The 27318-nt window shown below is 39.8% G+C and overlaps 1 protein-coding gene across 1 annotated transcript in view; it reads left to right on the top strand.

The window, feature by feature from the left end:
- The first annotated feature begins 226 nt into the window (after positions 1-226).
- ACP3 (acid phosphatase 3) overlaps positions 227-27318 on the top strand; it is a 38435-nt gene continuing 11343 nt past the window's right edge. Inside the window, 8 exon segments of the mRNA XM_017868401.1 lie at positions 227-383; positions 10019-10033; positions 10036-10110; positions 13442-13528; positions 13986-14138; positions 18532-18630; positions 23610-23702; positions 25934-26066. Coding sequence (XP_017723890.1) covers positions 264-383; positions 10019-10033; positions 10036-10110; positions 13442-13528; positions 13986-14138; positions 18532-18630; positions 23610-23702; positions 25934-26066 — 775 coding nt within the window. The 5' untranslated portion in view covers positions 227-263.

The raw sequence follows: 27318 nt of genomic DNA on the forward strand, positions 1-27318 counted from the left end.
GCTCTGTGACCTTGATCAACAGCTTTCCCCACTCTTGACCTTGGTGTCCTAACTTAAATGAGGAAACTGTGATCTCTCTCAGCTCAAAAATTATATGCCATTATTTACATACCAAACCTGCCCTACGCTTCCTGGAAACTTTACTATTTATGAGTGTGGCTCCTCCTTCCCTTTCAATCCCTTAATTAAATAGCTTCCCCTCTACAGGCTTTTGAAGTGGTAGCAGTTCCTCCTAACTCCTGCCAGAAACAGTTCTCCTCAACATGAGAGCCGCACCCCTCCTCGTGGCCAGGGCAGCGAGCCTTAGCCTTGGCTTCTTGTTTCTACTTTTTTCCTGGCTAGACCGAGGTGTACTAGCCAAGGAGTTGAAGTTTGTGACTTTGGTAAGTAGACTTTTCTCATTGCTTTTTCCTTAAAACTGTGTTCCCAGCAGAGTCTGATAAGGCAAACGTCAGGTTTCATCTTACCCTTGGATTGTTTTCCAGAGACCAGGCTCTGTTCAAACTCAGAAAGTGAATCATCAAGTTTTGCAAGTTCCTCTTAATGAAGCCCTAACATGTCTTAACAAAAAGGTGGATTTCTTTGGTCGCTGGTTTTTTAGGGGTTGCTTTTTATTTGCTTTTGCTGATGTTATTTATTTACTTACTTTACAACTGCCTTGAATTCAGATTCCTTTTGACAGCCACACCAGTACAGAAGAAGCCACAGCTGGCGCTGTTTATGTACCAAGAGCTGGCTTCATTCAATTTAATGATTATTTGTTTGCAAGCCAAAAAACAGTCACTTTCTGAATTAAATAGTCCTTTCACCTTTGTTTATCAGGATATTAGAACAAATATTTGTAAACAGCCTTGAAGCATAAAAGTGAATCTAAATTTGGAATTTTAGGATGACTTTCTGATATACAGATTTAGTTGACGATTAAAATCACTGGTACATGTGACCAGTTATGAAAAAAGGTGGGGGGTGGCTGATGCATAATGTCAGGAAAAGAAAATATACTGTTGACATTGTTTGAAAATAGATGGAAAGAGGGTTTGCAAAGTGAAGGGGATTCATCATGTTACCTAAGAGTCTGATTTTTTGTTTCTGTATCTTTTCTTCCTTCTGTTTCACTCTTTCTCTGCCTCTAAGCTGCTTCTTGTCTTTCCTCTCTCGTTTTCTTTCTCTTCCTACATTTTTTTATTTGAGATAGTGAACGTGGGCTGATAAGTAGTAAATTTTCTTTCTGTCAAGTATACTCATGGAGCTAGTCTGAGATCCCCCTGTAAGGTTTGCTGGATTAGCCTGACTGAATCAGCAGGTGGTTCCCTTGCTTTTCCTCTGTGATCCCAGAAAAATAAATCTTCCTCAATTCTGAAAAGCTGTTCTTGGCAGAAAGAGGAGGAAACTGTCCTTGGTTCTTGTTCTCAGACTAACTGAAGTGCCTGTGTCCCATGAAATGCTAGTTTCACAAGTTGTTAACAGGTGTGGATGGGGAAAAAATCAGTTTCAATAGTCAAGTTAGCTTTGGGACTAGAACTGGGTTAAACTGTGTTTAAAAGGTCTCTTTAATGCAATAATCCTCAGTCTTTAACATGCGAATACGCACTGTGGCTTTCAAGGAAAAGACCTGGCGTTTTCCAAACTGTGTTTTTGAAATTTTGATTACGGCATTCACCTCCCTCTTTTTTTCCCCAATGTCCTGTAGAAAACACTGAGAGAACTGACATTTTTAACTTTATATGGAAAGAATAGTAAGTATGGTGAATCTGGATGTACACATCAACCAGGTTCAAAAACCATCACCCATGCAATCTTATTTCATCTACATACCCACTCATTTCCCACACACACCCACTTTAGTTTTTAAAGTTATTTCATGCATCATATTATTTCATCCAGAAATAGAAAAATGTCATTTTAAAGCAACCTCTCTTCCCTAACCCAGAGAAAACCCACAAGTTCAGCTGATCCAAAACAGAGAAATTCCATCTCATTTCACTGGTGTTTTACAAAGAAAGGGATGATGAGTTACAAGGTATACACTCTTCTCATTCTTCATGGTTGACTTTCTTCATGCAGAATTCTTAATCAAGTAATATAATATTCTTGGTTTTTCTGTTTTCTTTTCTTTTTTTTTTTTTTTTTCTGAGACAGTCTCCCTCTGTCACCCAGCTGGAGTGCAGTGGCATGATCTCAGCTCACTGCAGCCTCCACCTCCCGGGTTCAAGTGATTCTCCAGTCTCAATCTTCTAAGTAGCTGGGGTTACAGGCGTGCGCCACCATGCCTGGCTACTTTTTGTATTTTTAGTAAAGATACGGTTTCACCATGTTGGCTAGGCTGGTCTTGAACTCTTGACCTCAGGTGATCCACCCACCTCGGCCTCCCAAAGGGCTGGGATTACAGGCGTGAGCAACTGCGCCTGGCATAATATGATATTCTTGATGGAAATAGCCTCCAAATTCTAAGCACATAATCTATACACTGGAATGGTAACTTCCACATTATGGACATGAAGGACCGCCTAGCTACTAGGGAAGGTGAGGCTAGAGGATCACTTGAGCACGGGAGTGTGAGGCCATATTGAGCTAGGATCACGCCATTGCACTCCAGCCTGGACAACAGGGAAAAACCCTGTCTCTTGGGTTGGCTTATAAAAAGATGTACCAGAGGCTGGGTGCAGCATCTCACACCTGTAATCCCCAGCACTTTGGAAAACTGAAACAGGAGGATTGCTTGAGGCCTGGAGTTCAAGACCAGCCTGGTTAACATAGTAAGACCTCATCTCTGCAAAAAAAGGAAATAATAATAATAATAATAATAATAAGGATCAGAAAAAACTCTCCACTGAAAAGCAAAAATCAGGTCTCCTGCCTCAGTTCACAAACAGCCTTACATACAATCTCTCTCCCTTGCTGTATGGCTCCTAATCACTACAGCCAAGGAACAGCCAAGCTGTCTGGAGAACACAGGTTTTTCAAAGACCTTTTCCAGGAACAGCACCATGCGCTGAGAGTTGGTACTGAGCCAGCTCAGTTCAGTTTGCTTACATGAGCTTCTCCCCAGTTTTATGCCAATGAATTTCACAAATTTTCAGGGTTCTTTTGACCAAGACATTTCAGCCAACCAGGTTATTCCTGTGGGTGCTTCTAAGTGTCCTAAATCTAAAGGAATAATTAATTATTCCTCTCAGCCAAGGAAATAAAAATAGGGAGAGATGATTAGAAACTAACAGAGGTATGTCTTGAAGGAGAGTGCTGTTTCCCATTGCTCAATAGGCAGTGCTCATTTGCTCTATATGCTGCAAATTATTGCCAGCAGGAAAGGAAATATATGTGGTAGCTAAGCAAAATGTCTGAATAATATAATAACAACAAAAATAATTATAACAAATATGATAATAAATCCCATATATCAAATGCATCCTGTGTGCTCGGTATTACACTGATGGCTTTACATATATTACATATTTAATTTTCATGATGCTCCTGGATGAGAAATAATGCTTTTTGTGTTTTACACAAAGGGAAATTGAGGCATGCAGAATGTGAAGTTAAATCATTTCCCAAGGTCACCCAGCAGGACCTTGACAAAGCAGGAGTTTGAACCCAGGTCTAACCAAGTGAAAACCCAGACCTTTTCTGATATATCATACATCTTCTACACAACATAATGCACAGTTTTTACAGCTGCCCTTTTTTGCAGGCCTCTGTGTTCGTCCCGGTCTCTGGATCAAAGTCTTATTAGTCTTGTCCTGTTTTCTTCACAGGGAGCCCAGAACATATTCTCATGCTGATTCCTTTCATGGTCAGCCAGCTTTCCTTCTAACCTCTGAAATGACACTCATTTACATTACTCAATTATTTCTGCCCAAACGATTTTATTTTAATTTTCTTTACCAATGGATTTATTTCTTAGGTCCTAAAAGAAGAAAATAAAATAGGCTTTTACTTATAGTTATCTTTGCTCATCAAGAGATTTTCACAACTTGGAGTATACCCTAATAAAATAAGAAGAAGAATTTAATGTCAGGAGATAAGGTTCCTTTTAGGACTTCCAGAATCATCCCAAAGTTTTATGATGTGTCTCGAATTCCAAACCTGAAAGGGGAACATGATAGTTTATGAGACTTCAATCCAGTCCAGAAGCAGACTCACTGTTCTAGAAACAAAGGCACAAATTAATAGAGACTGCTACAATTTGAATGTTTGTCCCCTCCAAAACTCATGTTGAAACTTAATCCCAATGTAACAGCATTAAGAGGTGGGGCCTTTAAGAGGTGATAGGGCCATGAGGGCTCTACTCTCCTGATGGATTAATGGATTAACAGATTAATGGATCAATAGGTTATCACATAAGTGGGTGAGTTATCATGTCAGTGAGTCTATTATAAAAACCAGTTTGGCTCTCAATGTGTCCCTTCTTGTCCTGTCATGCCTTCTGCCATGTTATGACACAGCACAAGGCCCTCACCAGAAGCTAACCAGATGCTGCTACCTGATCTTGGACTTCCCAACCTCTAGAATTGTGAGCAAAATAAACCTCTTTCGTTTATAAATTTCCCGGTCTCAGGTATTCTGTTAGAGCAACAGAAAATGGGCTAAGACAGAGGGGAAAGACAAGAAGATGAAAGAAAGAGGGGAAAAAAGCACACATAGCATACCTTGCTGATAAATAAGGATGACAATCTAAAACCCTCATGAAATGAGAAGACTGGAAACAAATCCATAATGTACTGGAAACAAATCCATAATGTACCTGGAAGAACGAGACCCAATGCAAGATTCACCTATTCATCAAAATAGGCCCTTTTTTCATGTTACTATGTTCCAGACACTGTTTTGGGGTTATAGCAGTGCTTGTGACAGCAAGGATTCTGCTTTCAAGGAGTTTACTGGGAGAGGGAGGAAGCCAGATTTTTTTTAATTTTAGTAAAATAAAAAATAAGAAAATATCAGGAATATTTATTTGAAATAAAACAGTGAGATAAGATAGAGATTGAGCAAGAATTATAATGATGGTCAAGGGATGTCTCTCTGTAAAGATCAAATTTTCAGGACAGACCTCAAATTGGTGAGTGGTATGTATGCTGAGAGAAGAAGCAGACTTGAGACATTCAAAGCAGATAGGATATCAAGAGCAAAGGCACTGAAGCTTGAGCAAATTTAATAGATTGGATGTAATAGCAGGAGGGCCCATGTGGGTAAGCTGAGGACATCAAGGTGAGAATATCAAGGTGGGTAGGGGCCAGATCAGGTAAGATCTTGTGAGCCCTTGTAAGGACTTTTAATTTATGCAAAGAGCAATAGAACATGATATAATGTCTAAGAGTGATGAGGATATAAAAGAAACAAGACTAGCCACATACAAGTTGATAATTGTTAGAGCCAGTGGTGGCTTCATGATAAATAAAAATCTCTACTTTTAGGCCGGGCGCAATGGCTCAAGCCTGTAATCCCAGTACTCTGGGAGGCCGAGGCAAGTGGATCCCCTGAGGTTAGGAGTTTGAGACCAGCCTGGCCAACATGGCGAAACGCTGTCTCTACTAAAAATACAAAAATTAGCCGGGCGTGGTGGCAGGTGCCTGTAATGCCAGCTGCTTGGGAGGGTGAGGCAGGAGAATCACGTGAACCTGGGAGGCAGAGGTTGCAGTGAGTCGAGATCATGCCAGCCTGCACTCCAGCCTGGGCAACAACAGGGAGACTCCATCTCAAAAACAAACAAACAAACAAAACTCCACTTTTGTATATCTTTACATTTTCCACAAGAGAATGTTTAATACAATGAAAGGACATTAGAGGGTTCTAAGCAATTAAGTGACTTCTGATTGACATCTTATAAAAGAACATGTGACTGCTGCAGGGAGAGAGGGACTGGATATAGCCTCGACTGTACTCACCAGGTTCTCCACACCCTAAGCCACGTGCCAGATTTGTTTAGCAGAATCAACGGAGCAGGGTCATTCATGGGGGCACCAAACCAAAAGTCCTTTTAAAAACAGTTATCTATGATTTAAAAGGGTGAAGTGATTGTGGTGTGGTGGGAAAACAGTGGGTCAACTATCACGAGAATTAGGAGATCTGGACAGCTACACGATCTCTGTGATCATATAGTTTTCTTACTTGCTCAGTGCAGCAGTAGTGCCAACCTGTCCTCACAGGGGGATGCAATACTTAAAAGAGGTAGCAGGGGAAAATTCTACAAACCATGGAGGGTTGTGCAAACGTAAGGAATTATTGTTTTGTTAGTTTTATTTTATTTTATTTTATTTATTTATTTTTTTTTTTTTTTGAGACAGAGTCTCACTCTGTTGCCAGGCTTGAGTGCAGTGGCGCCATCTCGGCTTACTGCAACCTCTGCCTCTCGGGTTCAAGTGATTCTCCTGCCTCAGCCTCCTGAGTAGCTGGGACTACAGGCACACACCACCACGCCCAGCTAATTTTGTATTTTAGTAGAGACGGGGTTTCACCATGTTGGCCAGGCTGGTCTTGATCTCCTGACCTCATGATTCACCTGCCTCGGCCTCCCAAAGTGCTGGGATTACAGGCGTGAGCCACTGTGCCCGGCCAGGAATTGTTATTATCTTGGATGTCTTTCTATTACAATTACCAGTACTACTGCAAATAGTCCTAATTGCTAGTAAAGTATTTTTAGGTTTTTAAAGGATTTCATAGAGTATGATTGCTGGACTGAGAACAGAGGTAATAATTGGTAGAGCAGCAGTTAAGAAGATTGCTCTACCACAGATTTAAAAGAATGTCTTCGCATAGTCCAAGAACTCCAGCTGAATTTTGAAACTGCAAAAGCTCAAGGAATACCAGCTTCACATTTGGCTAGGGGAAGGGTGTGTGCACACATTTTGATTTCCAGCCCTGGAGGTAGAGAATGGTTTATTAAGTGTTTCTCTAGGACATCCCGTCCAAAGAGTTCACAGCATGTTTGAGCAACTACCTTGGAAACATTTAAAACCCACTGAAATGTAGGGGAGTACAATTATTTCTGAACTATGGGACAGAGTGAGAGAGCTTGCCCAAGTCTCAGGATTATGTTCCAGTTCTCTGCTCTTTAAAACACTCTGCTGTGGTGACCACACTTGTTTTTCTCTCTCAGGCCATTCTGTCATTTAGTTGCATAACCTCAGTTCTATTCTTTCAATAATATATGTAGTTCACAGCGCCTTCAGGGTAGTTTCCGTATCAAAGTTTTGGTTTCTTCTGATACAAAACACATACACACACATACACACACACACACCCATACACACACACACACACACACACACACTCACACACACACCCCTTCCAATCCTAGAGGAAAAGAGTATATTGAGTAGAGTTAATAAAGAAGTGTTAGATCCCAGACCATTCAGATTTAGCTGGTGGGACTCTGAGGAGTGTGATCATACAGAAATGAACCTCTCACAGGTGGTTGAGTATGCTGGTGTTGGAGGCACAGCTTGTGTTTGAATATCAACCCTACTACTTCTTATATGTTGTGTGAGTTTAGACAGGTCACTTAACTAAGCTAAACTTCCTCATTTGTGAAATGGAAATAATAATAGTAACTGCTTTGTGGAACCGATGAGAAGATTAAATCTGTAAGAAGCACTTAGCACAGTTTCCAGGACCAAGTGAGTGTTCAAAAAATGTTGAGGAGTTACCGTTGTGGTTATAGGTTGGTGGGAAGCATTGTAAATTATTTTATTACAATGTCTCTCATCTGACTTCTCTTTGGCTCACTCAGTGGCTCTCAACTTGGGGTGATTTTCTGGTCCTATGGCAGAAAATATGACCTTTTCAATTGTCACAGCTGGGGAATGTTACTGGTATCTGGTGGGTAAAGGCTAGGGATGCTGCTAGACAGTCTACAATGCACAGGACAACTCCCACAACAAAGAATTATCTAGGCTAAAATGTCAATAATGCTGAGATTGAGAAGCCCTAGAAACTAAAACAGTGTGGGGTTTGTAATGTATTGAAACCATGTAACAACTTTAGTTATTCAAAGACACATTTACCTGGGATATGAAAACTCTAAAATGTACTTCAATTGTGGAAAGAGGCATCAATGATTAACCATAATCATTTCTGATCATGATCAAGTCACCCCTGAGACTAGTAACTGCAGGTGCTCACAAAAAATATGCAGCTGTCCTTCCTGCCTTCAGGGGATCATTCATGAAAGTAATTTCTCACCTGACCAAAATGATTGCTTCACATTTATTGCATCATTGCCCCTGTTTCTGTAGACTGTTCTACTGAAGTTTTAATTTCTTACTGATTTAAGGGGCCAAAAGATCTGTTTTCTTCAGATATTAGAGACACAAACCAAGCATCTCCCACTTTCTTGGAATTCCTTCTCAAAAATGACTAAAGTCTGAGACTGTTTTCTTATTTAATGTCTGTTGAATTCTGTTTTACAGATTTTCAAAAGAGCAGGTTCTTGGCTTACTTTCCAATGGAACATTTTAGCCAGGTAGTATAAGTACAGGTACAGGTAATCTCAGATAAATCAAGGTGTTATGCAGCTGTCTCTATATTAAAAATATTTGCTGATATCAGTGTAGACTTCATCTTGTAGTTCTTCAGTGTTTTCTTTCCCTATCTTTTGCTCATAAGCTAGCTTTGTGTTTGGTTTGATATTCTACTGAGAAAGCATATTAGAACCAAAGCACCAATATTTCAAAAGTCCAGACTATTCTTCCCAAAGAGAAATGTGCAATCACAATAGCATGGCATGGGTACAAATACAGAAGTATGTTATTAAAATATTGAGAATTAGCTTTCCTAACCTCCCCGCTGCAATCTTTTACTCCTCATCTCCGAAAAATGAACAAATCATTGGCTCAAAATGGTCACAAGTTATATGTGGTATTAAAATCTATTATTTTATTATATATAAAATGTTGCCAAGTATGGTGGCTCATGCCTGTAATCCCAGCACTTTGGGAGGCCAAGGCGGGCAGATCACTAGGTCAGGAATTCAAGACCAGCCTGGCCAACATGGTGAAACCCCGTCTCTACTAAAAATACAAAAATTAGCTGGGCGTGGTGGCGTACGCCTGTAATCCCAGCTTCTCCAGAGGCTGAGGCAGGAGAATCGCTTGAACTCGGAAGTGGAAACTGCAGTAAGCCGAGATGGCGCCACTGCACTCCAGCCTGGGCGACAGAGCGAGACTCAGTCCTCAAAAAAAAAAAAAAAAAAAAAAAAAAAAAAAAAGTTACACTGGCTGAGTGGGTGGCTCATGCTGTAATCGCTAGCAGCTTGAAGCCAAGGTGAGTGGATCACGCTGAAGTCAGGAAGTTTTGAGAGCCCAGGCCCTGGCCAACATGGTGAAACTCCGTCTTGCTAAACCAAAAAATACAAAATTAAAAGCTGGGCATGAGGTGGCAGCGGCACTGTAGTACACCAAGCTCACAGGACCAGCTGAGGCCCGGGAGAATAGCTGACATGGAGATTAACGTACACTGCACATACCAGCTGAGGCACAGAGCAAGACTCCAGTCTCAAAAAAAAAAAAAAAATAATATAACCACAATTTACTAGTAATCATAAAAATAAGAAGAATAACTTCTCATCAGAGTTTGTACTGCAGTAAAGTACTCTTGTAAGCATTGTGTTACTTTCTGATCAGCTATCTTAAAAGATAAGCAAACAGAGAGAGAGAATTATACCAAACTATGTGTGCACCTGCCTTCTAATGGCTGATCATCTGATTCTTTACATTACCATGAACCACAGTGAAAAGAGTGAGGCTTAGAATGGTGATTCTTAACTAGAGATTTAGCCCAGGGAAGATTTTAAAATCCTGAGTCGCTGGCCACATCCCAGACGAATTAAATAAAAATCACTAAGGTTGAAAGCCAGTCCTCAGAAATCTTTTAAAAGCTCATTAGGTGATTACAAATGGGAAAGCCAAAGTCGAAAACCCCAATGATTTGGGAGGAAAAAAAAATGCTATTATAATGAGCAGAAGCAATAACACCGCAAGTGAACGTTTATAAGCATTCACTCTCAGGGCATCTATTTTGCCAGGTGTTTCGGCATGGAGGACCGAAGTTCCATTGAGCACCTTTCCACTGACCCATAAGGAATCCTCATGGCCACAAGATTTGCCAACTCACCCAGTGTTGGTTGGACTTTTAGCTACAAGAATCTTTGATGAGATCCCACACTGTTGGAAGACCCGAGGCAGGCGGATCACCTGAGATCAGGAGTATCGAGACGGCAGCCTGGCCAACATGTGAAATCCCTCTCTCCACCAAAATAGCAAAAAATAGCCAGGCATGGTGGCTGGGCAGCCTGTATCCCAGCTACTCAGAAGGCTGAGGGCCAGGAGAATCGCTTGAACCTGGAGAGGCGGAGGTTTGCAGTGAGGCTGAGATTGCACGCATTGCACTCCAGCCTGGGGCAATAAGAGTAAACTCCATCTCCAAAAAAAAAAAACAAAAAAAAAAAAAAAAAGTTCTTTGATGAGTCTCAAGGGGCAAATGTATAGTAGACATTGTCTGTTTTGAATATTTTTTACCCTTCTGGCTTTATTTAAATGTAAGAGATGTACAGGAACAAAGACTATATGAGCTTAGAAATGCTGAAGAGAGCAAAGTGGTAATTATAATCCAGGCTTTGAATTTCTTAGGCTTCCCATGAGAAAGTGAAAAATAGTCTTGTAATCAATAAGCTGAATCAACGGCATTGGGAAACATGATTTCCCAAAGTCCTGATATCAGAATGTGATTTCTTGTCAGCTGGATATATTGGGATTCGACCTTCCTTATAACTGGTCAGTTAAACACAGGGAGCCCTACTTTCTGAAAAACATCTAAGGAGAAGGTGAACTGGGGAGCAAAGCCATCTTTAGTCACTGTTCCAAAGCCCTTTTCCCTTTGCTCGTAAGATTGGATAACTCTTCTGTTTGGAGCTACAAGGCCAGGTGAACTGCTTCTCTCCTAACCTGTTTAAATATATTAATTAAGAAAACGTTACAGAATATTTAGAGTAGAATGTCTCCAAAACTAATGGGTCTTAATCCTGCCACAACATTGGGATTATCTGGAGAGGTTTAAAAAACATATTGATGTCTGCCTGGGAGGTTCTTATTTAATTGGTCTAGTATGCGTCCTGGGCATTGGGATTTTTAGAAACTCCTTGGTGGTCAGTTCACTCTAATGTGTAGCCAAGGCTGAGAATTACTGCCCTGACTATATTTCATACAGGAGAAAACTCAGACAGGCTATTTGAGACCAGCATCTTCTGTCTCCCAAGTCAGAGCTCTTTTCACCATAGCCTACATATCTTCTGTCCCTTTGAATGGAAGAGGGGCTACAAAAATTCAGATTTGCTTCTTAATACCTATGGCTCTGTAGGGACTCCTGTTATGTTGCTATGTTTTCCCATTAAGACCAAAAGATTCTTCTAGGCTGCAGGATTTGAGTTCTTCTTCTGAAGAACCTTGATTACCCATCAGATTCTATTAGGGGAGTATTTCTCAAGCTTCCATTGCAAATGAATCACTTGGGAATCTTGTCAAAACTCAGATTCTAATTCAGCAGGTCTGATGTGGGACCTGCGATTTTGCATGTCTAACGTACTCCCAAGGACGATGGCACAGGTACATGGACCACGTTTGAAGTGACAAGGTTCTGGGACTCAGATTCCTACCGTTGTCTAGGTACCCTTTTTTTTTGAGATGGAGTCTCACTCTGTCCCCGCAGGATGGAGTGCAGTGGCTCAATCTCAGCTCACTGCAGGCTCTGCCTCCCGGATTCAAGCAATTCTTACGCCTCAGCCTCCCAAGTAGCTGGAACTACAGGAGAGCACCACCATGCCTGGCTAATGTTTTGTATTTTTAGTAAAGATGGCATTTCGCCATGTTGCCCAGGCTGGTCTCTAACACCTGAGCTCAGGCAATTCACCCACCTTGGCCTCCCAAAGTGCTAGAATTTCAGGCGTGAGCCATCACACCCAGCCTTGTCTAGGTACTTTTATTCTGCATAATCATAAGATAATGACTGTCTAGATCAGTGTCTAGGTACTTTTAATCGGCTTTGTCTAGGTACTTTTAATCTGCATAATCATAAGATGATGGCTGTCTAGATTAGTGGTTTTTAAAGTGTGGTCCCTGGACCAGCAGCATCACCATCATGTGGGAACTTCTCAGTAATGTAAATTCTCTGGCTTCACCCCACACCCAGTGAACCATAAACTTTGGAATTAAAGCCCAGAAATCTGTGTTTTATTGAGTCCTCCAGGTGATTCTGTGTGTGCTAAGGTGTGAAAATCACTGCTTTATACAGATGAGTATTTAAAAAGTCAGCTGTAAGAACACAATTAGACCTAAAGTCCCTGCTTCTCCACTACTCAGGTCATGGTGAGTATGGTATATTATTGGTATAATAATATATACCAATATATTGTATATATTGGTATAGTATGGTATATTATTCCTTTCCCACCTAATTCCCATCCTAGATGGGTAGTGGTGGTCAAGCAAATGACAAGAGTGACAAGCAAATGACAAGTGGGACCAAGCAGCAGCCACAGTGACAACCTCCTCTCTGGCTCCCAAAGCTCTAGTAAGGCTCTGGATTAAAGACAAACTCGAATGCTGCATTTCCAAAGCATGGTGCTCTACTATCTGCATCTGAATCACTTGGGATACTTGTAAAAATGCAGATGTCAGGGCCCCCCTCAGGACCTAATGAACAAGAATATCTGATAGAGATGCTGAGGAATCTGCGTTTCAACATGCACTGCTGGATAATTTTGTTTCTGATGCACAGTAATGGTTGTGGACCACTGAGCTAATGCAGTGCATCTCATAATCATGGATTACTGTCCATCAGAAGCTTGTTACAAAAGATTCTTGAGCTCCACCCCCAAAGGTTCTGGTTCAGTCGGTCAAGGGTGGGGCCCAAGAATTTGATTTCTATAATGCTCTCAAGTGAAGCCAATACAGACCACACTTAGAGTAACAAGTTCTAATTTTGTTATAAACCAGGAATTAATAAACTGGGCAGATAGTAAACCATTGCACACAGAGGCTGAAAGAGACTTTCAGATTCATCAAGTCTAATCTCATCAGATGGTTGAACTTCTTCCACGAAATCCCCACCAAGTGGGTCTCTTTGAATGCTCTACCAACAAGGATCCCACTACACCAGAGATGAACTTACTTAAATCAGATCAATCACCCAACTATCAACTAAGCACTTACTGTGTGCAAGTTCTCTATGTTAAGTGCTAATGAAGATAAGTGAGTTTTCTCAGGGAGTCAGGGAACTGTAAAGATTACAGCTCTTTTGTTTTCATTTAAATATGTGTCATTATTGTGGAACTATTAAACCATATCATTGTTCATTCTACACATAAAATGAAAAAAAAATCAACAAATGTTCATGATAGTGTGATTCATAGAACTTACTTCCATTAATTTTTGCTTTTATTTTTTTCCCATAGCTGGGCATGGAGCAGCATTATGAACTTGGAGAGTATATGAGAAAGAGATACAGAACATTCTTGAATGAGTCCTATAAACATGAACAGGCAAGTTGGGGAGCCAAGAGGGGGGAACTTTGATCTTTGAAATAATTAAAATAATTCTGCATATATAAAAGTGCTTTGCCTGTTTCCCAAGGGACTTACACAAGTCAGAGATCTTGTTTACAAACATATTCCTCTTTATGCAACTTTTTGTTCCTAGAAATTTTGGAATGTGAGTAATTTCAAGATTTTATGAACCTGAATAAATACTTTGGCTTGACAAGTAGCCACTGCTTAATTGAACTCATTTGTCAATTCAACTATTGACAAACAACGTTGCTTTGTACCATGATCATAATATTGCTCATTCCTTAACAAGTATTAAGATTCTGATGTTAGCACAATGCCTGTAATATTTCACTGTACGTGTCCTGTCCTTTCTCTAATACCTTGGCAGCTCTGCAGAAGAAAACCTCATGTTCCCTTTACGTTCGCTTCTGCTTTGATTTTCCTACTCTAGGTTTATATTCGAAGCACAGACGTTGACCGTACTTTGATGAGTGCTATGACAAACCTGGCAGCCCTGTTTCCCCCAGAGGGTGTCAGCATCTGGAATCCTAACCTACTCTGGCAGCCCATCCCAGTGCACACAGTTCCTATTTCTGAAGATCAGGTCAGTATACTGGGAAAACCAGGAGATTTCAGATGGACCTAGAATGAGGAAGGCAGGCTACTCAGTAGTTGTGGATTTGGGAGTCTGGATACTCCTTGAACTGTGCAGTTTTAATTCTTTCTTAAATAAAGATACAAAGGACAATTTAGGACATGGAAAACCCTAGCTAAGAGAGAGTAGGAACCAAATTTATCTTTGGATCTGTATGATCCACATTGTTTTGCCACTCTTACAACTCTTGGCAATTTGCCACCTCATCGTCACACACACACACACACACACAGAGAGAGAGAGAGAGAGAGAGAGAGAGAGAGAGAGAGAGAGAGAGAGAGAGGGAGAGAGAGGGAGAGAGAGAGATGAGTCTCCCAGTGTTCTGCCTTTAATTCCCAGGCTTTTGGTGCCCCACACAGGTTTCTCCTCTCTCCAGATTATCCAGAGATCTCTATGCTGCCAAACACTTCTCCGCTCATGAAAACCCACATTCCTAGGTAGAGAAAAAAGAAAGATTTGAGTACATAATTATTGCCCGACATTTTATATGCGTCATCATGTTACCTTTCATAACAACTCTGAATGGATAATATTCTTGTTCTCCTTTTATAGTAAGGGAAATAAGTGCTTGGAGAGGTTAAATAACAAACAAATTGGTCCAAAGCCACACTGCTGGCAAGCATCACTCTGGGATTAAAACTAGGCCTATTTCATTCCAGAGCAATTTTCTTCCCTATAAAATCGTGATTCTTAGACTTAGCTGCATATTAGAATCACGTGGGTTTTTTTTAAAAAAAGTCCTGATGCCCAGGGCACTCTCCATAAGAAATCGGAATGTCTGAGGGTGGACCCAGGTATCAGTTTTTAAAAAATAATCTCCCTCGATGATTCCAGTGGGGAGCCAAGTTTGAGAACCAGTACTGTAAACCAAGCTGCCTGAATGGGGCTGTTTTGAGAGAAACTCTCAAACGTATTTACACAGGGTGGGACCGACCAAGCACTCTTTAACCTTTTCAGAGGAATTGGTATTTTTTAAGTAGTAACAGATAAATCTAACTAATCTTCCAGGTGTGGAACTTAAGGCTATATGCAGGAAATAGTTTTGGACAAAGAATCCCTTCCTAATTTCCCTGCAGTCCCATCATAGGCATGACCATCTCAACTCTTTATGGCTGAAGCTTAGCCTGACTGCTGGACCCAGACTTTTGCCCAGTGACCTCTGGGGTAGGTTACTATCCTCTTTGCCCTGCCAGCACCCCTAGAAATTTGACTTAACTGCTGCATCTAGGGACTTAAGGATTTTTCCCAAATGCTGTGTAGAAACTCACTGGAGGTAAATCTACTCCAACCATTTCTTTGCTGTTTCTTGAAAAGACAGGATGATTTATTTATATCTCTTTCCCTTCACAGAATCAGGAGGGAAGTATTATGATTACCAGTATTCTTAAGCATTTGTGAATATTTTATTCTGAAAAGAAAAAAAAATCACTTTTAGCAGCCTTTTCTGCAGAGATAAGACTGGAGGCCGGGTGCGGTGGCTCATGTCTGTAATCCCAGCACTTTGGGAGGCCGAGGTGGACAGATCACCAGTTCGAGATCAGCCTGGCTAACATGGTGAAACCCCGTTTCTACTAAAAATACAAATATTAGCTGGGCGTGGTGGTGCATGCCTGTAATCCCAGCTACTCAGGAGGCTGAGGCAGGAGAATCACTTGAACCTGGGAGGCGGAGGTTGCAGTGAGCCGAGATTGCACCATTGCACTCCAGCTTGGGCAACAAGAGCAAAACTCCATCTCAAAATAAAAAAAAAATAAAATAAAATAAAAGACTGGATAGCAGCACCAAAATTTAGCAAAATGTAGCTATTTAACCGTTAATCCTGAATGATAGTAATTAAATTACACAGAAAGAGAATGCAGGTGCCAGTAGAAGAGGAGGAAAGAAACAGGAAGAGTGAGGGAGAGAAAGAGGGAAGCAAGGAACATTATCTACCTATGACTTCCATCTATCTGATTCACTAAGGTCAAAAAAATTCTGTCATATCAACTAAGAAATCTAATGAAACCAATCAACACTAGCTTATTCCCAGCATTTAGCTGTGCTGAATGCTGTAGAGAAATAGGAGGCCAAGTTTTTCTAATGTATAATTTGTCTGATGAAAGCAAATTAGCATGTGTGAAATGTGTAAAAGACATTATAAGATGGCGGGCAATAATTTCAAGTACAAGCCGCATATGCTGGGTGAAGTCAGAGAATGAGACATACGTGCAGTTACCGCAGGGCAGTCGTTCAGGTCTTTAAAACAAGAGTGAGTTTGAACCAGAACTCAGAGGAGAGGGAGGAAGGAGAGGAAGGCAGCACAAAAACATGACCACAAGTAAATATGTAGAATCCCAGTTCTTCTGTGCCCAGAGTTCATATTTAGAAAGAGAATGAAAATAAAATTGATTATACTGGACACAGATTAGATAATCCAAATTTAATAGCCAGGAGGAATCTTGAGAAGAAGGGCTGGATTTGAAGTTGGAAAACCTACGTCTGAGAGCCAACAACCACTTCAGATCTATGACCTTGAGTAACCTCCGTAAATCTCAGTTTCCTTTCTGTAAAATGAGAAAATAGCACCCACCTAACTTCTTTTTAGGGATTTATGAAAGTCAAGTTAGTTAAAAAATGGAAAACACACTGTAAACTGCAAAATTCTGGACAGATGTCTCGGTAATTATTCTGTTAATTTTCAGCCTGACTCAATTTGTGGATGAAAAAAAACTAACATCCAGAAAGTAATTAATTAAAATCAAGGCCTTTTAATGAACAGTCTTGTGCTTTTTCTCTCAACAATTTAATTTCTCCTGTGGAAAAATTTGAAAGCCATGCATGCAAATTTAGACTAAAGCAATGGACATAAAAGAAACCTGTATACATTCTTCGGTATTATGCACATGTGATGAGTGGTACTTTTGGGCACTTGCCTGACAATAGCTTGGAAGGAAAAGACACTGGAGCCCCAAAGAATAACTACTGAAGCAATTTGGGAATTAAGAAATAAGGCCTGAAATGAGATGGTAAAAGATGTTAGAGGAAGAGAAGCAAGGTAAGACAAGGTGACACGCAGAATCAGAAATGATGGACAGGAAGCAACTTTTAAAATAAATGTTTTCTGAGTAGCTACTAATATGCCAAGCCCTGTGCTGGGCATTGACATTGCAGCAGTGAACAAAACAGACATGATCCTGGCTCTCATCAAGTTTATATGTTATAGGAAATAGATGATAAAGAAGTAAATAAAATAATGTTAGATGTTGATGAGTTCCTGGAAAGAAATGAAACAGGTCAATATGATAAAGACTGGCGCAGGATGGCTGGAAGAGGGGTAGAAGTCAATTGAGGAGTGTTCAAGGCAGGAAACAGTTTTATGCAGAGCTCCTAAGCCAGTGCCTTCCGGGAGAGCAAGAAAGCCCACAGCATTGCTGGAGAGGAGTGACAAGGGACAGTTATAGGAAAAGAGAGCGGTGTAGTTCCTAGAGGAATTCATTTTAATATGATAGAGGCTGGGGAAGGATGGCTGGAAGAGGAGTAGAAGTCAGTCGGGGAGTGTTCAAGGCAGGGAACAATTTTATGCAGAGATCCTAAGCCTGTGCTTTCAGGGACAGCAAGAAGGCCCTTGTAACATGTACAAGTTTAGCCTTATACATGGTAAATTTGGGGGGAAAGAGAAACATCCAAATTAGTTATTTCTATCAAGGGCTAGAAATACAGGACTAGTCACAGATGGAAAGTAAGAGCAACAAAATAAACTTGGGAGCCACAAACCTGTGGGTTATAGTTAAAATTACAAAACACTGTCAAATTTTAATTAATCTTAGGAAGATCACTTTGTCCTCATGACAGGTTTTGAAGTATATTTTCTAAGTATTTAATATGTTCTCTTAACAGTCTGCAAATTTGCAAAAACTGAAGTCAATGAGTGATTAATTGACTTAAGATTTTTTCCAGAATCAAATTCGTTTCTCCATACGTACACGTGTTGGTGTGTGTGTGTGTGTGTGTACAGATGTGCACCTAGTGCAAGAAATGAAAGGGATTGGGGAGGAAGCAAAATAACAGTTGCTCACATGGAAGATCGAGAAGTGTAAATATTTACAAACAGCACAGTTATATCACGGCAAGTTTATGAAAGAAAAAAAGAATTTTCATTTCTGAATACATATCCTACTATTTCAAGACCTATAGATCATTTGATTCTTTCTCCCCAATTTTGGAATTTCCACTTGGCTCAAAACACATTTGAATCTTTTATTAAGGTTGCTTTGGACCTAAGGAGGCTTAAAATATTGCTGCAGTATATTTAGCAAAGTTCTTCTGACTCATAACAGTTTTATGATTTTTCTCTTATCCTCAGTTGCTATACCTGCCTTTCAGGAACTGCCCTCGTTTTCAAGAACTTGGGAGTGAGACTTTGACATCAGAGGAATTCCAGAAGAGGCTGCACCCTTATAAGGTTAAAAGCTAGTTTTGGTTAGTGGTGTACTTGAGTGTGAGGGCCAAGACACAAGATGAAGCTTTGGCTTCTTAAAAAGATAGGACGAATGCATCTGTCAGTGGCTGGTTATAGCAATGGGTTAGAATATTTAATGAGGGGGGGTCATCACTCCTGCTTCCCTTCCCTGTACGGGGGTCACAAGCAGATGGACAGGCCAGTCCTTTTGAATCCTTTACTCATGGCCTTAGGAGGAACCAGGTGTGAGTAAATGGTTGGATGAGAATAAATACAAGTCTAAAATTACCTTCCTTATTCAGGCCGAGGGGCTGGGATTATTGTCTTCATATACAAAGGATAGTCCTTTTTTGTTTCTATGTTTCTATTTTGCAAAATACCCATTTTCAGCACAATACAAAAGGTAGATATAATGCTGTGTACTTTTTAAAATAATCTTTTGAATGAGTAATACATTCAAGCTGTCCAAAAATTAGAAAATCTAAAAACGAATACAGTGGAAGTCTTCATGACCCCACAGGTAACCACTAGCATTATTTCCTAGTAGTCTTTTATGTATTAATTTTATGCAGTCTTTTATGTATTTTATGTAGTCTTTTATGTAATATTTCATGCAGTCTTCCAATTTCCTTATGCATATACAAACGTAAAAATATATTCTGATAGTTTCTCCTCTTGTTACATGAAAATGGTATACTATTCACAGGACTGGGCACCTTAGTTTGGTTTTTTTTTTCCATTTAACAAAATATATTGGAAATATTTCTATATCTGAATGTAAAGAGTTTCCTCCTTTTCTTTCTTTTCCTTTTTTTAACAAATGTGTAATAGTTATATTTATGCCATAATTTATTTAACCAGCCCCTAATGATATGGGTCATTTTTCAATCTTGCATTTTTACAAACAGCATGTGTGAATATCTTGTGCATCTAACAAGAATACCTGTGGGATAATATCCTAGAAGTAGACATTCTGGGTTAATTTGAGATATTATTAATGTACCCTCCAAAGAGGTTTTACTACTTTCTACTTCTATCAGCACTGCACGCAAGTGCTCATTTCTCCACAACTTTGCCAGCAGTGTGTGAACCACTCTGGGGATATTTGCCAATCTGGTAAGTGGAAAATAATATCACTAGAAGCATCCATCCCCTCTAAAATTAGGAATAAGACAAGGAAGCTCACTATTATAACTACTGTACAACATCATGCTGTAGTACTTTTTTTTTTGTGATGAGTGAGTTTGGGCATCTTCATCTAGTTAAATGCCATGTTTTGGTTTGTTTTTTGGGGTTGTATTTCTTTTTTACTTTTATTTTAAGTTCAGGGGTACAAGTGCAGGTTTGTTACATAGGTAAATGTGTGTCATGGGGGTTTGTTGCTACAGATTATTTCATCACCCAGGTATAAAGCCTAGTACCCATTGGTTATTTTTCCTGACCCTTTCCCTCCTCCCACCCTTCACTCTCCGAGAGGCCCAGTGTGTGTTGTTCCTCTCGTGTGTCCGTGTGTTCTCATCAGTTAAATGCCATTTGTATTTCCTTTTATATCAATATCCCTTGACTATTTTTCTTTTGGATGATTGATTTTCCTTTTACTATAAGTTTTTAGAAGCTTTTTTCTATATATTTTAAATTTCTGTCTGTGATATTTTGTGTGTGAAAAAAACACACTCAACGTGCTTTTTCCTGTTTTTCTCGCTTGACAACATCAATCAACACAGACAGAAGACTTCTGTGACCAAATGCGGGGGATCTCTCCCCACGAACAGGCTGCCTGTTCTGTAGTGGACACCAGCTGGTTGGCCTCCAATTCAGTTCTGACAACCATCTATCTGGAGATAGCATCAGATCCTACAGGTTGAGGGATTGGGCCCCAAAACTGGCTGCCCCCAACCCGCCACCTCAGACGTAGATGAAAGTCCAGACCTCCAAACTTCTGACAGACTAGCTTTAAGTTGGGGTTTCCACGACTTCCTCTTTGGGTTCGATCAGTTTGCAGAGGCAGCTCACAGAACTCAAGGAAACACAGTTACCGGTTATTACAAAGGATATTACAAAAGATATAAGGAAAAGGTCAAGGAGCTTGCCTGACTTCTTCAGGACCACCACATTCCAGGAACCTCTATGTGTTCAGCTGTCTGAAGGCTCTCTGAACTCTGTCCTTTTGGGCTCTTTATGGAGATTTCATTGCATAGGCATGATTGATTAAGCCATAGGCTATGGCTATCAACTTAAATTTTAACTCCCTCCCCTCCCCAGAGGTTCTGAAGTAGGGCTAAAAGTCCCAATGCTCTAATCCTGGCCTTGGCTTTCAGGTGACCAGCCCCCATCCTAAAGCTGGCCAGGGACTGCCAGCCATCAATCAATCATTAGCATGCAGAAAGACACACTTTGGAGACTCCAAGGATTTTAGGAGTTCTACAGCAGAAAATGGAGATGAAGACCAAACATAAGGCCAGGCATGGTGGCTCACGCCTGTAATCCCAACACTTTGGGAGGCCAAGGTGGTTGGATCACCTGAGGTCAGGAGTTCGAGACCAGCCTGGCCAACTTAGTGAAACCCTGTCTCTACTAAAAATACAAAAAATTAGCCAGGCGTGGTGGCAGGCACCTGTAATCCCAGCTACTCGGAGGCTGAGGCAAGAGAATCACTTGAACCCAGGAGGTGGAGGTTGCAGTGAGCCGAGATGGTGCCACTGCATTCCAGCCTGGGTAATAAGAGTGAAACTCCATCTCAAAAAAAAAAAAAAAAAAAAAGATCAAATATATATTTCACAATATCACACATAATGAATGGCATTTTTCAAAAAAAGTTTGTCTATTAACTGCTTACCGTGTTCTTGCCATGTAGGTTCTGTACTGATGCATTCTTACATGGCTTCTATATTTTGAGTCATGTTTGGAAAAGCTTTCCCCACTCCTAGGTTATAAAGGAAGTCTGCAATGCTTTCTTCTAATTCCACTCTAGCTTCATTTCTCATTTATATATTGAATTCATTTATAGTTCATACCGGTGAGGAGGTATGAAGTATGTATCCTGTTTAAGTTTTTTCCTGGAAGATTATCTAATTGCCCCATCGTTATTTATTGAATAGTTCATTTTTTTCCTACTTATTTAAGCTATTATATATTAAAATTCCCATATGTGTAGGGTCTATTTATGTAATTTTTATTCTGTTTAATTTTTTATTAGCCAAAACTTGGGTTTTAATTATTGAGACTTTATAATATGCTGTAATATCTAAAGGGCTAGTCATCCCTCATTGCTTTTTCTGAGTTTCCATGGCTATGTTTTAATTTTCTTTGTGAACTTTAGAGTCAGCTTCTCTAGTTCCAAAAGGATTTTTAAATTTTTAGTATTTTCATTAGGATCATATTAAATTTATTTAACTTACGGAGAATTTGCAACTTTTCACTGTCAAATCTTCCTTTCTAAGAATGTGGTACATGTTTCTACTTGTTTTATCTTAAAGACCATTTTAGGGTTTTCTTCATATGTCTTTACATTTTTTGTTAAGTTTGTTTCAGGTTTATAGTATCTCCAGTTTTCAAAAATATGTACCTCTGATTTCTTCCTTTTGGCTATTTGCACTGGCCACTACTTACAGTATAATGTTATGGGCAGTGTTGGTAGTGGGTATTCTTGTCTTATTTCTGATTTTAGAGGAGTTTTCCTAATAAGCATGCAGGCTTTTGAACTAAAATAGACATATTTTTATCAAATTAAAGAAGTATCCACCTTTCATATTTTCTTGAGTGTATTTTTTAAATCAATATTAGTTGTTTAATCTCCTGAATGATTGTTTTAACATTTTTAAATATAATCAAATTATTTTTCTCCTTGAATTAATTACAATGATTGATTACATTCATAGATTTACCAGTGTTGAACAGACTTTACATTCCTCAGATCAAACCCATTTCCTTTTATGTGACGTTGAATTACTTCCTATTATTTTATTTACACCTTTTGCATGGATATCGCATTGAACTAATAGTTTTATTTTGGGGGCGACCTTTGTCAGTATCCGTGTTACACTTAATTCATAAGAAGTTTTTGAAAGTTTTCTTTCATCTTCTATGCTCTAGAACAGTTAAAACAGCATTAGAATAATTTACTCTTGAAAAGCTTGGTAGAATTCCTCTATGATAGTCATCTGGCCCTGGAGCTTTTATGTTTGAGAAAATGGCAGTAGGAGCTCTTTAACAATAATTTCTATGTATTTTATGAAAATCTATTGGGGTTAATATCGGCAAATTTAGTTCCCTAGAAATTTCATCCATCAGACAGACAATATCTTCTAAAAGGCTTCCTAGAAATGGCTGCCAATTTCAGCAATCAGATAGCTGAACATTGGGTCTCATTATTGTGACAATTCAAGAAACATTCAGAACCTAGTGAAAGATTTGCATTCCATCCAAGTTTTATATGTACAGCCAAAGACCAAGTCCTATTTCTGTTGCATTTTCCTGGATGCTTTGGCCTGAAATATGCTTTCCTTTCTCACCTGGGACATATTTACAAGTGAGTTATACTTTACCCACTTCTAAAAATAATCTGAGGCAGTACACTTCAATCCAATTTCAGCATACACCAGGAACATGTGGCAGTCAGCCAGCATCTATCTACATTTTAAATGTAACAATAAGGAATAATCAATTCGTGTTTGCAAAATTCTTTGGAATGGCATTATTGTAACCAATATTACCGGTGCATTTTTCTGTGAAGAACAGTGGTTCTCAACAGAGGCACATTTGCCTCACAAGGAACATTTGGCAATGTCTGGAGACATTCTGGGTTACACAAGTGGGAGATTAGGAATGCTACTGGCACCTAGTGGGCAGAGGCCAGGATTCCAAAACATCCTGTAATGCACAGGACAGCTCCCCACAACAAAGAATTGTCCAGCCCAAAATATCAATAGTGCTGAAGCTGAGAAACCTGTGTAGGAATTTTTCTTTCTCTGTTTGTGTTTCAGGATTTTATAGCTACCTTGGGAAAACTTTCAGGATTCCATGGCAAGGACCTTTTTGGAATTTGGAGTAAAATCTATGACCCTTTATATTGTGAGGTAAAAGAAAAAAAAATCACAGGTTAACTAGCAATCTGATTTTATGATTTATGCTGATTTTGAAATAGATGAATATCTTTTCTTTCACTTCTTTATGAATGTATTACTTATACTTCTTTTGACATTGAAACATAATTCACAACTTCCTTAGATTAACTTGAAAATGCTGACTTCTCTTTTCTCTCTATTATTATTTATGTTTTCACCTTTTAGAAAATTACAAGCAAAATAGCTTTTCTTCTGTGAGTTTCCACTTCAGTTTTTCCCCCTTTGGATTCAGTAGTAGCTTATTTATTTTGCAGCCACTCAAAAATGCTGAGTTCCTGTCCTGGGTCTTAATGAAAAAACAATGTTGTTATAAAGAAAGCTGGGAAAATTACCTGATTTCCAAATGTAGAAATAAACAAGCAAAATATAAGCCAGGCTATTTATCTTTGCTTATCCGGAAAGAACTTCTTTCTTGCTTTGCGATGCATTTGAAATATCCTTTGTGGCCAGATAAATTATGGTTGTTTTTCAAGGTTACATGGTGTTTCTCACTCACCATGCTCCACCTTCTGGTATTCTCTATTCCTGTTTTCCCAACTAGTTCACTAAATATGGGGCGAGATTCTGACCACCCACCTAATTCATACTGATTTCTAACTTTGAGGTCATCATGACAGTCTAGGAGGCAGCAATTATTGCCTTCATCCATCCTAGAGTTAATTGACCCAATCACATGCTACTTTCCCAGTATTTTCACTTTATCATCAGCATCTATTTCAGTGAAAATTCATTAGCCTTGTAAAAGACTCTTCAGTGAAACCAGGAGCCCCCATTTTCGTTCCAGTCTTGATTTTTTTTCTTCCTTATGACAGTTTGATCTGAGCTATTCCAAAATGTGGTCATGTTACGTGATATCTTTTCCAAATCTCTCTCACTTATTTCCTCTGTAGGTCACTCCACTTTGGTCTCCTCTTTCACGAACTCACTTTCTCTCTCTCTTAATCCTGCATTTGAAACTGGGGGACTCCTAATCAACTCTTCCTAACGGGTAATAAATATTGGCACAAGGTATCTACCTGCCCTGCTTGTACTTATTCATTCATTTTAACACATATTTACCAAGTGTCTACTGTGTGCAAGGTGCAGGCTTTCCTCAAGAGTCAGTGAACTACAGCCAGGTGTGGTGGCTCCTGCCTGTAATCCCAGCACTTCTGGGAGGCTGAGATGGGAGGATCATTTGAGGCCAGAAGTTCAAGATGAGCCTGGGCAGCATAACAAGGCACTACCTCTACAAAACACTTTTAAAAATTAGCCACGTGTGGCCAGGTGCAGTGGCTCATGCCTGTAATCCCAGCACTTTGGGAGGCTGAGGTGGGTGGATTGCCTGAGCTCAGGAGTTTGAGACCAGCCTGGCCAACATGGCGAAACCTCATCTCTACTAAAAATACAAAAATTAGCCAGGTGTGGTGGTGCATGCCTGTAATCCTGAGCTACTCGGGAGGCTGAGGCAAGAGAATCGCTTGAACACAGGAGGTGGAGGTTGCAGTGAGCTGAAATCGTGCCACTGCACTCCAGGCTAGGTGACAGAGCAAGACTCTGTCTCAAAAAAAAAAAAAAGCACCACATGTGGTGGCATGCACCTATAGTCCCAACTACTCAGGAGGCTGAGGTGGGAGGATTGCTTGAGCCCTGGAGTTTGAGGTTACAGTGAGCTGTGATGGCCACTGCATTCCAGCTTTGGTGACAGAGCAAGATCCTGTCTCTGAAAAAAAAAAAAAAGTCAGCAAACTAGACCTTGACAGGGGTAGGGGAGAATATATTACTGAAGGCTCCAGAAATATGTTGCCTTTCCTAACTGGCCTCTCAGGTAGCCCATTCAGCTTTTAAGGAAATATCATTTAACTCTATCAGGTTCATAGAAAGATTTCTAACCCTTTCATAAAGGAATGAGGTATTATTTCCCTACTGCACCCTTACTATGCAAAATATGAGCCACCCACTGATCCAGAGTTAAACCAAAAGCTATGAACTGGTTAGGAATGGACAAATTCATTTATATAAGCTTCTCTTCTGAAAGTCAATACCACTACTTACCACAATATGAAGTTCTCTTAGAAAGAAATGGCAGGACAAGCAAGTCTGACCCTACTAGTTCTTGTGGGGTGAAAAAGGATAAAATAAGTCAACAAAGAGGACAGTCATACAAATACACATACATTTTTCTTCCTTTTTCTTTGCTACAGAGTGTTCACAATTTCACTTTACCTTCCTGGGCCACTGAGGAAGCCATGACCAAACTGAGAGAATTGTCAGAATTGTCCCTCCTGTCCCTCTATGGAATTCACAAGCAGAAAGAGAAATCTAGGCTCCAAGGGGGTAAGTATTAAAAAATGAGAGGAGCATGTTGGATTTGTGGTTGAATGATCTGGGTCTGAGTCCTAGTCCGTCCACTAATCAATTGTGTGATCTCAGACAATTCACTTAATCACTCTTGCACCAGCTTCCATTCTGCAAAATGGGGATATTAATGATTCCTACTTCATAGACAGTGAGTAAGATGAATGTATGTATGTATGTATGTATGTATGTATGTATGTATGTATGTATTCAAAGGGCTTAGAACAAACAGTACCTGGTACATAATACACTGTCAATCAATGTCATATGTTAGTATAATTATAACTACTACTCACTCAGGCCCTTAGTTTTCTATCTGGAAAATGAAAGCCAAAGCTAAATGATCCTTTCCATCCCTTCCAGATCAAGAATCAAGGATCTTTGTCTGAGTCCCATGAAAATCAGTTGTGTCTTGTGGCCTATATGATGAATTTTTCAAGTGGGAGGTTTGACAAAAGTGGCCTGTTTTCCTGAAACCCTGAGCGGTAGTCATTCTGAAAGGTGATAAAATATACTTTTCAGGCAAATTGTTATATTTTTCAGACTAATTATGCACTATTAAAATACATTGCAATTGACAAGTTTATAACACAGCTTGAAATTTTCCATTGACATTGAAAGCTGTTGAGAATTATTTATCAGTGATGCCTCTTCTTGGTTAGAACTGGCTCTTTGTAGCACAGGACACCCTGCCATATGAAGGCAGACCCAGGCAAGAGGATGCTGGATTCTTGTAATCAGGATAAGTGGATGGAAGAAAAAAGGACCAGCAAAGACAAGGACAGATGTTGGGGCCTATGAGAGAAACTGGATGGGCAGGCCAAGATACCAAATGGGGTGTCAGACTCAGATGTGGTTATCATAGGTATTAAAACTAGGGATAAAGAAGAGGAGAAAGTCCATCATGTCAGGTTGACATAATGAGGAAAGTCCAAGCCACAGGAGATGGTCCAAGTCAGGTTGGCACACATATTCGAGGCATTTTGAGATTAATAAAATTGCATAATGACTCCAGCCATTGACAGACACTATTCACCACAGCATCAGGATAAGTCCATCAAAATCCCAAGAGAATGCCTAGAGGCAAAGCATATTAGGGCTGGACCAGACTCGGAGGTTGTTCACTGAGGCTACTTAACTAGGGAAAAAATTCAAATCACTGACCAGAAAAGGAGTCAATTATAGCTAGAAAAGCAGGGCTGCACAACAGGTATAAAGAGTGAGGCAAGCT

This window comes from Rhinopithecus bieti, unplaced genomic scaffold (assembly GCF_001698545.2).
Source record: "Rhinopithecus bieti isolate Rb0 unplaced genomic scaffold, ASM169854v2 scaffold_2453, whole genome shotgun sequence".
NCBI lineage: Eukaryota > Metazoa > Chordata > Mammalia > Primates > Cercopithecidae > Rhinopithecus > Rhinopithecus bieti.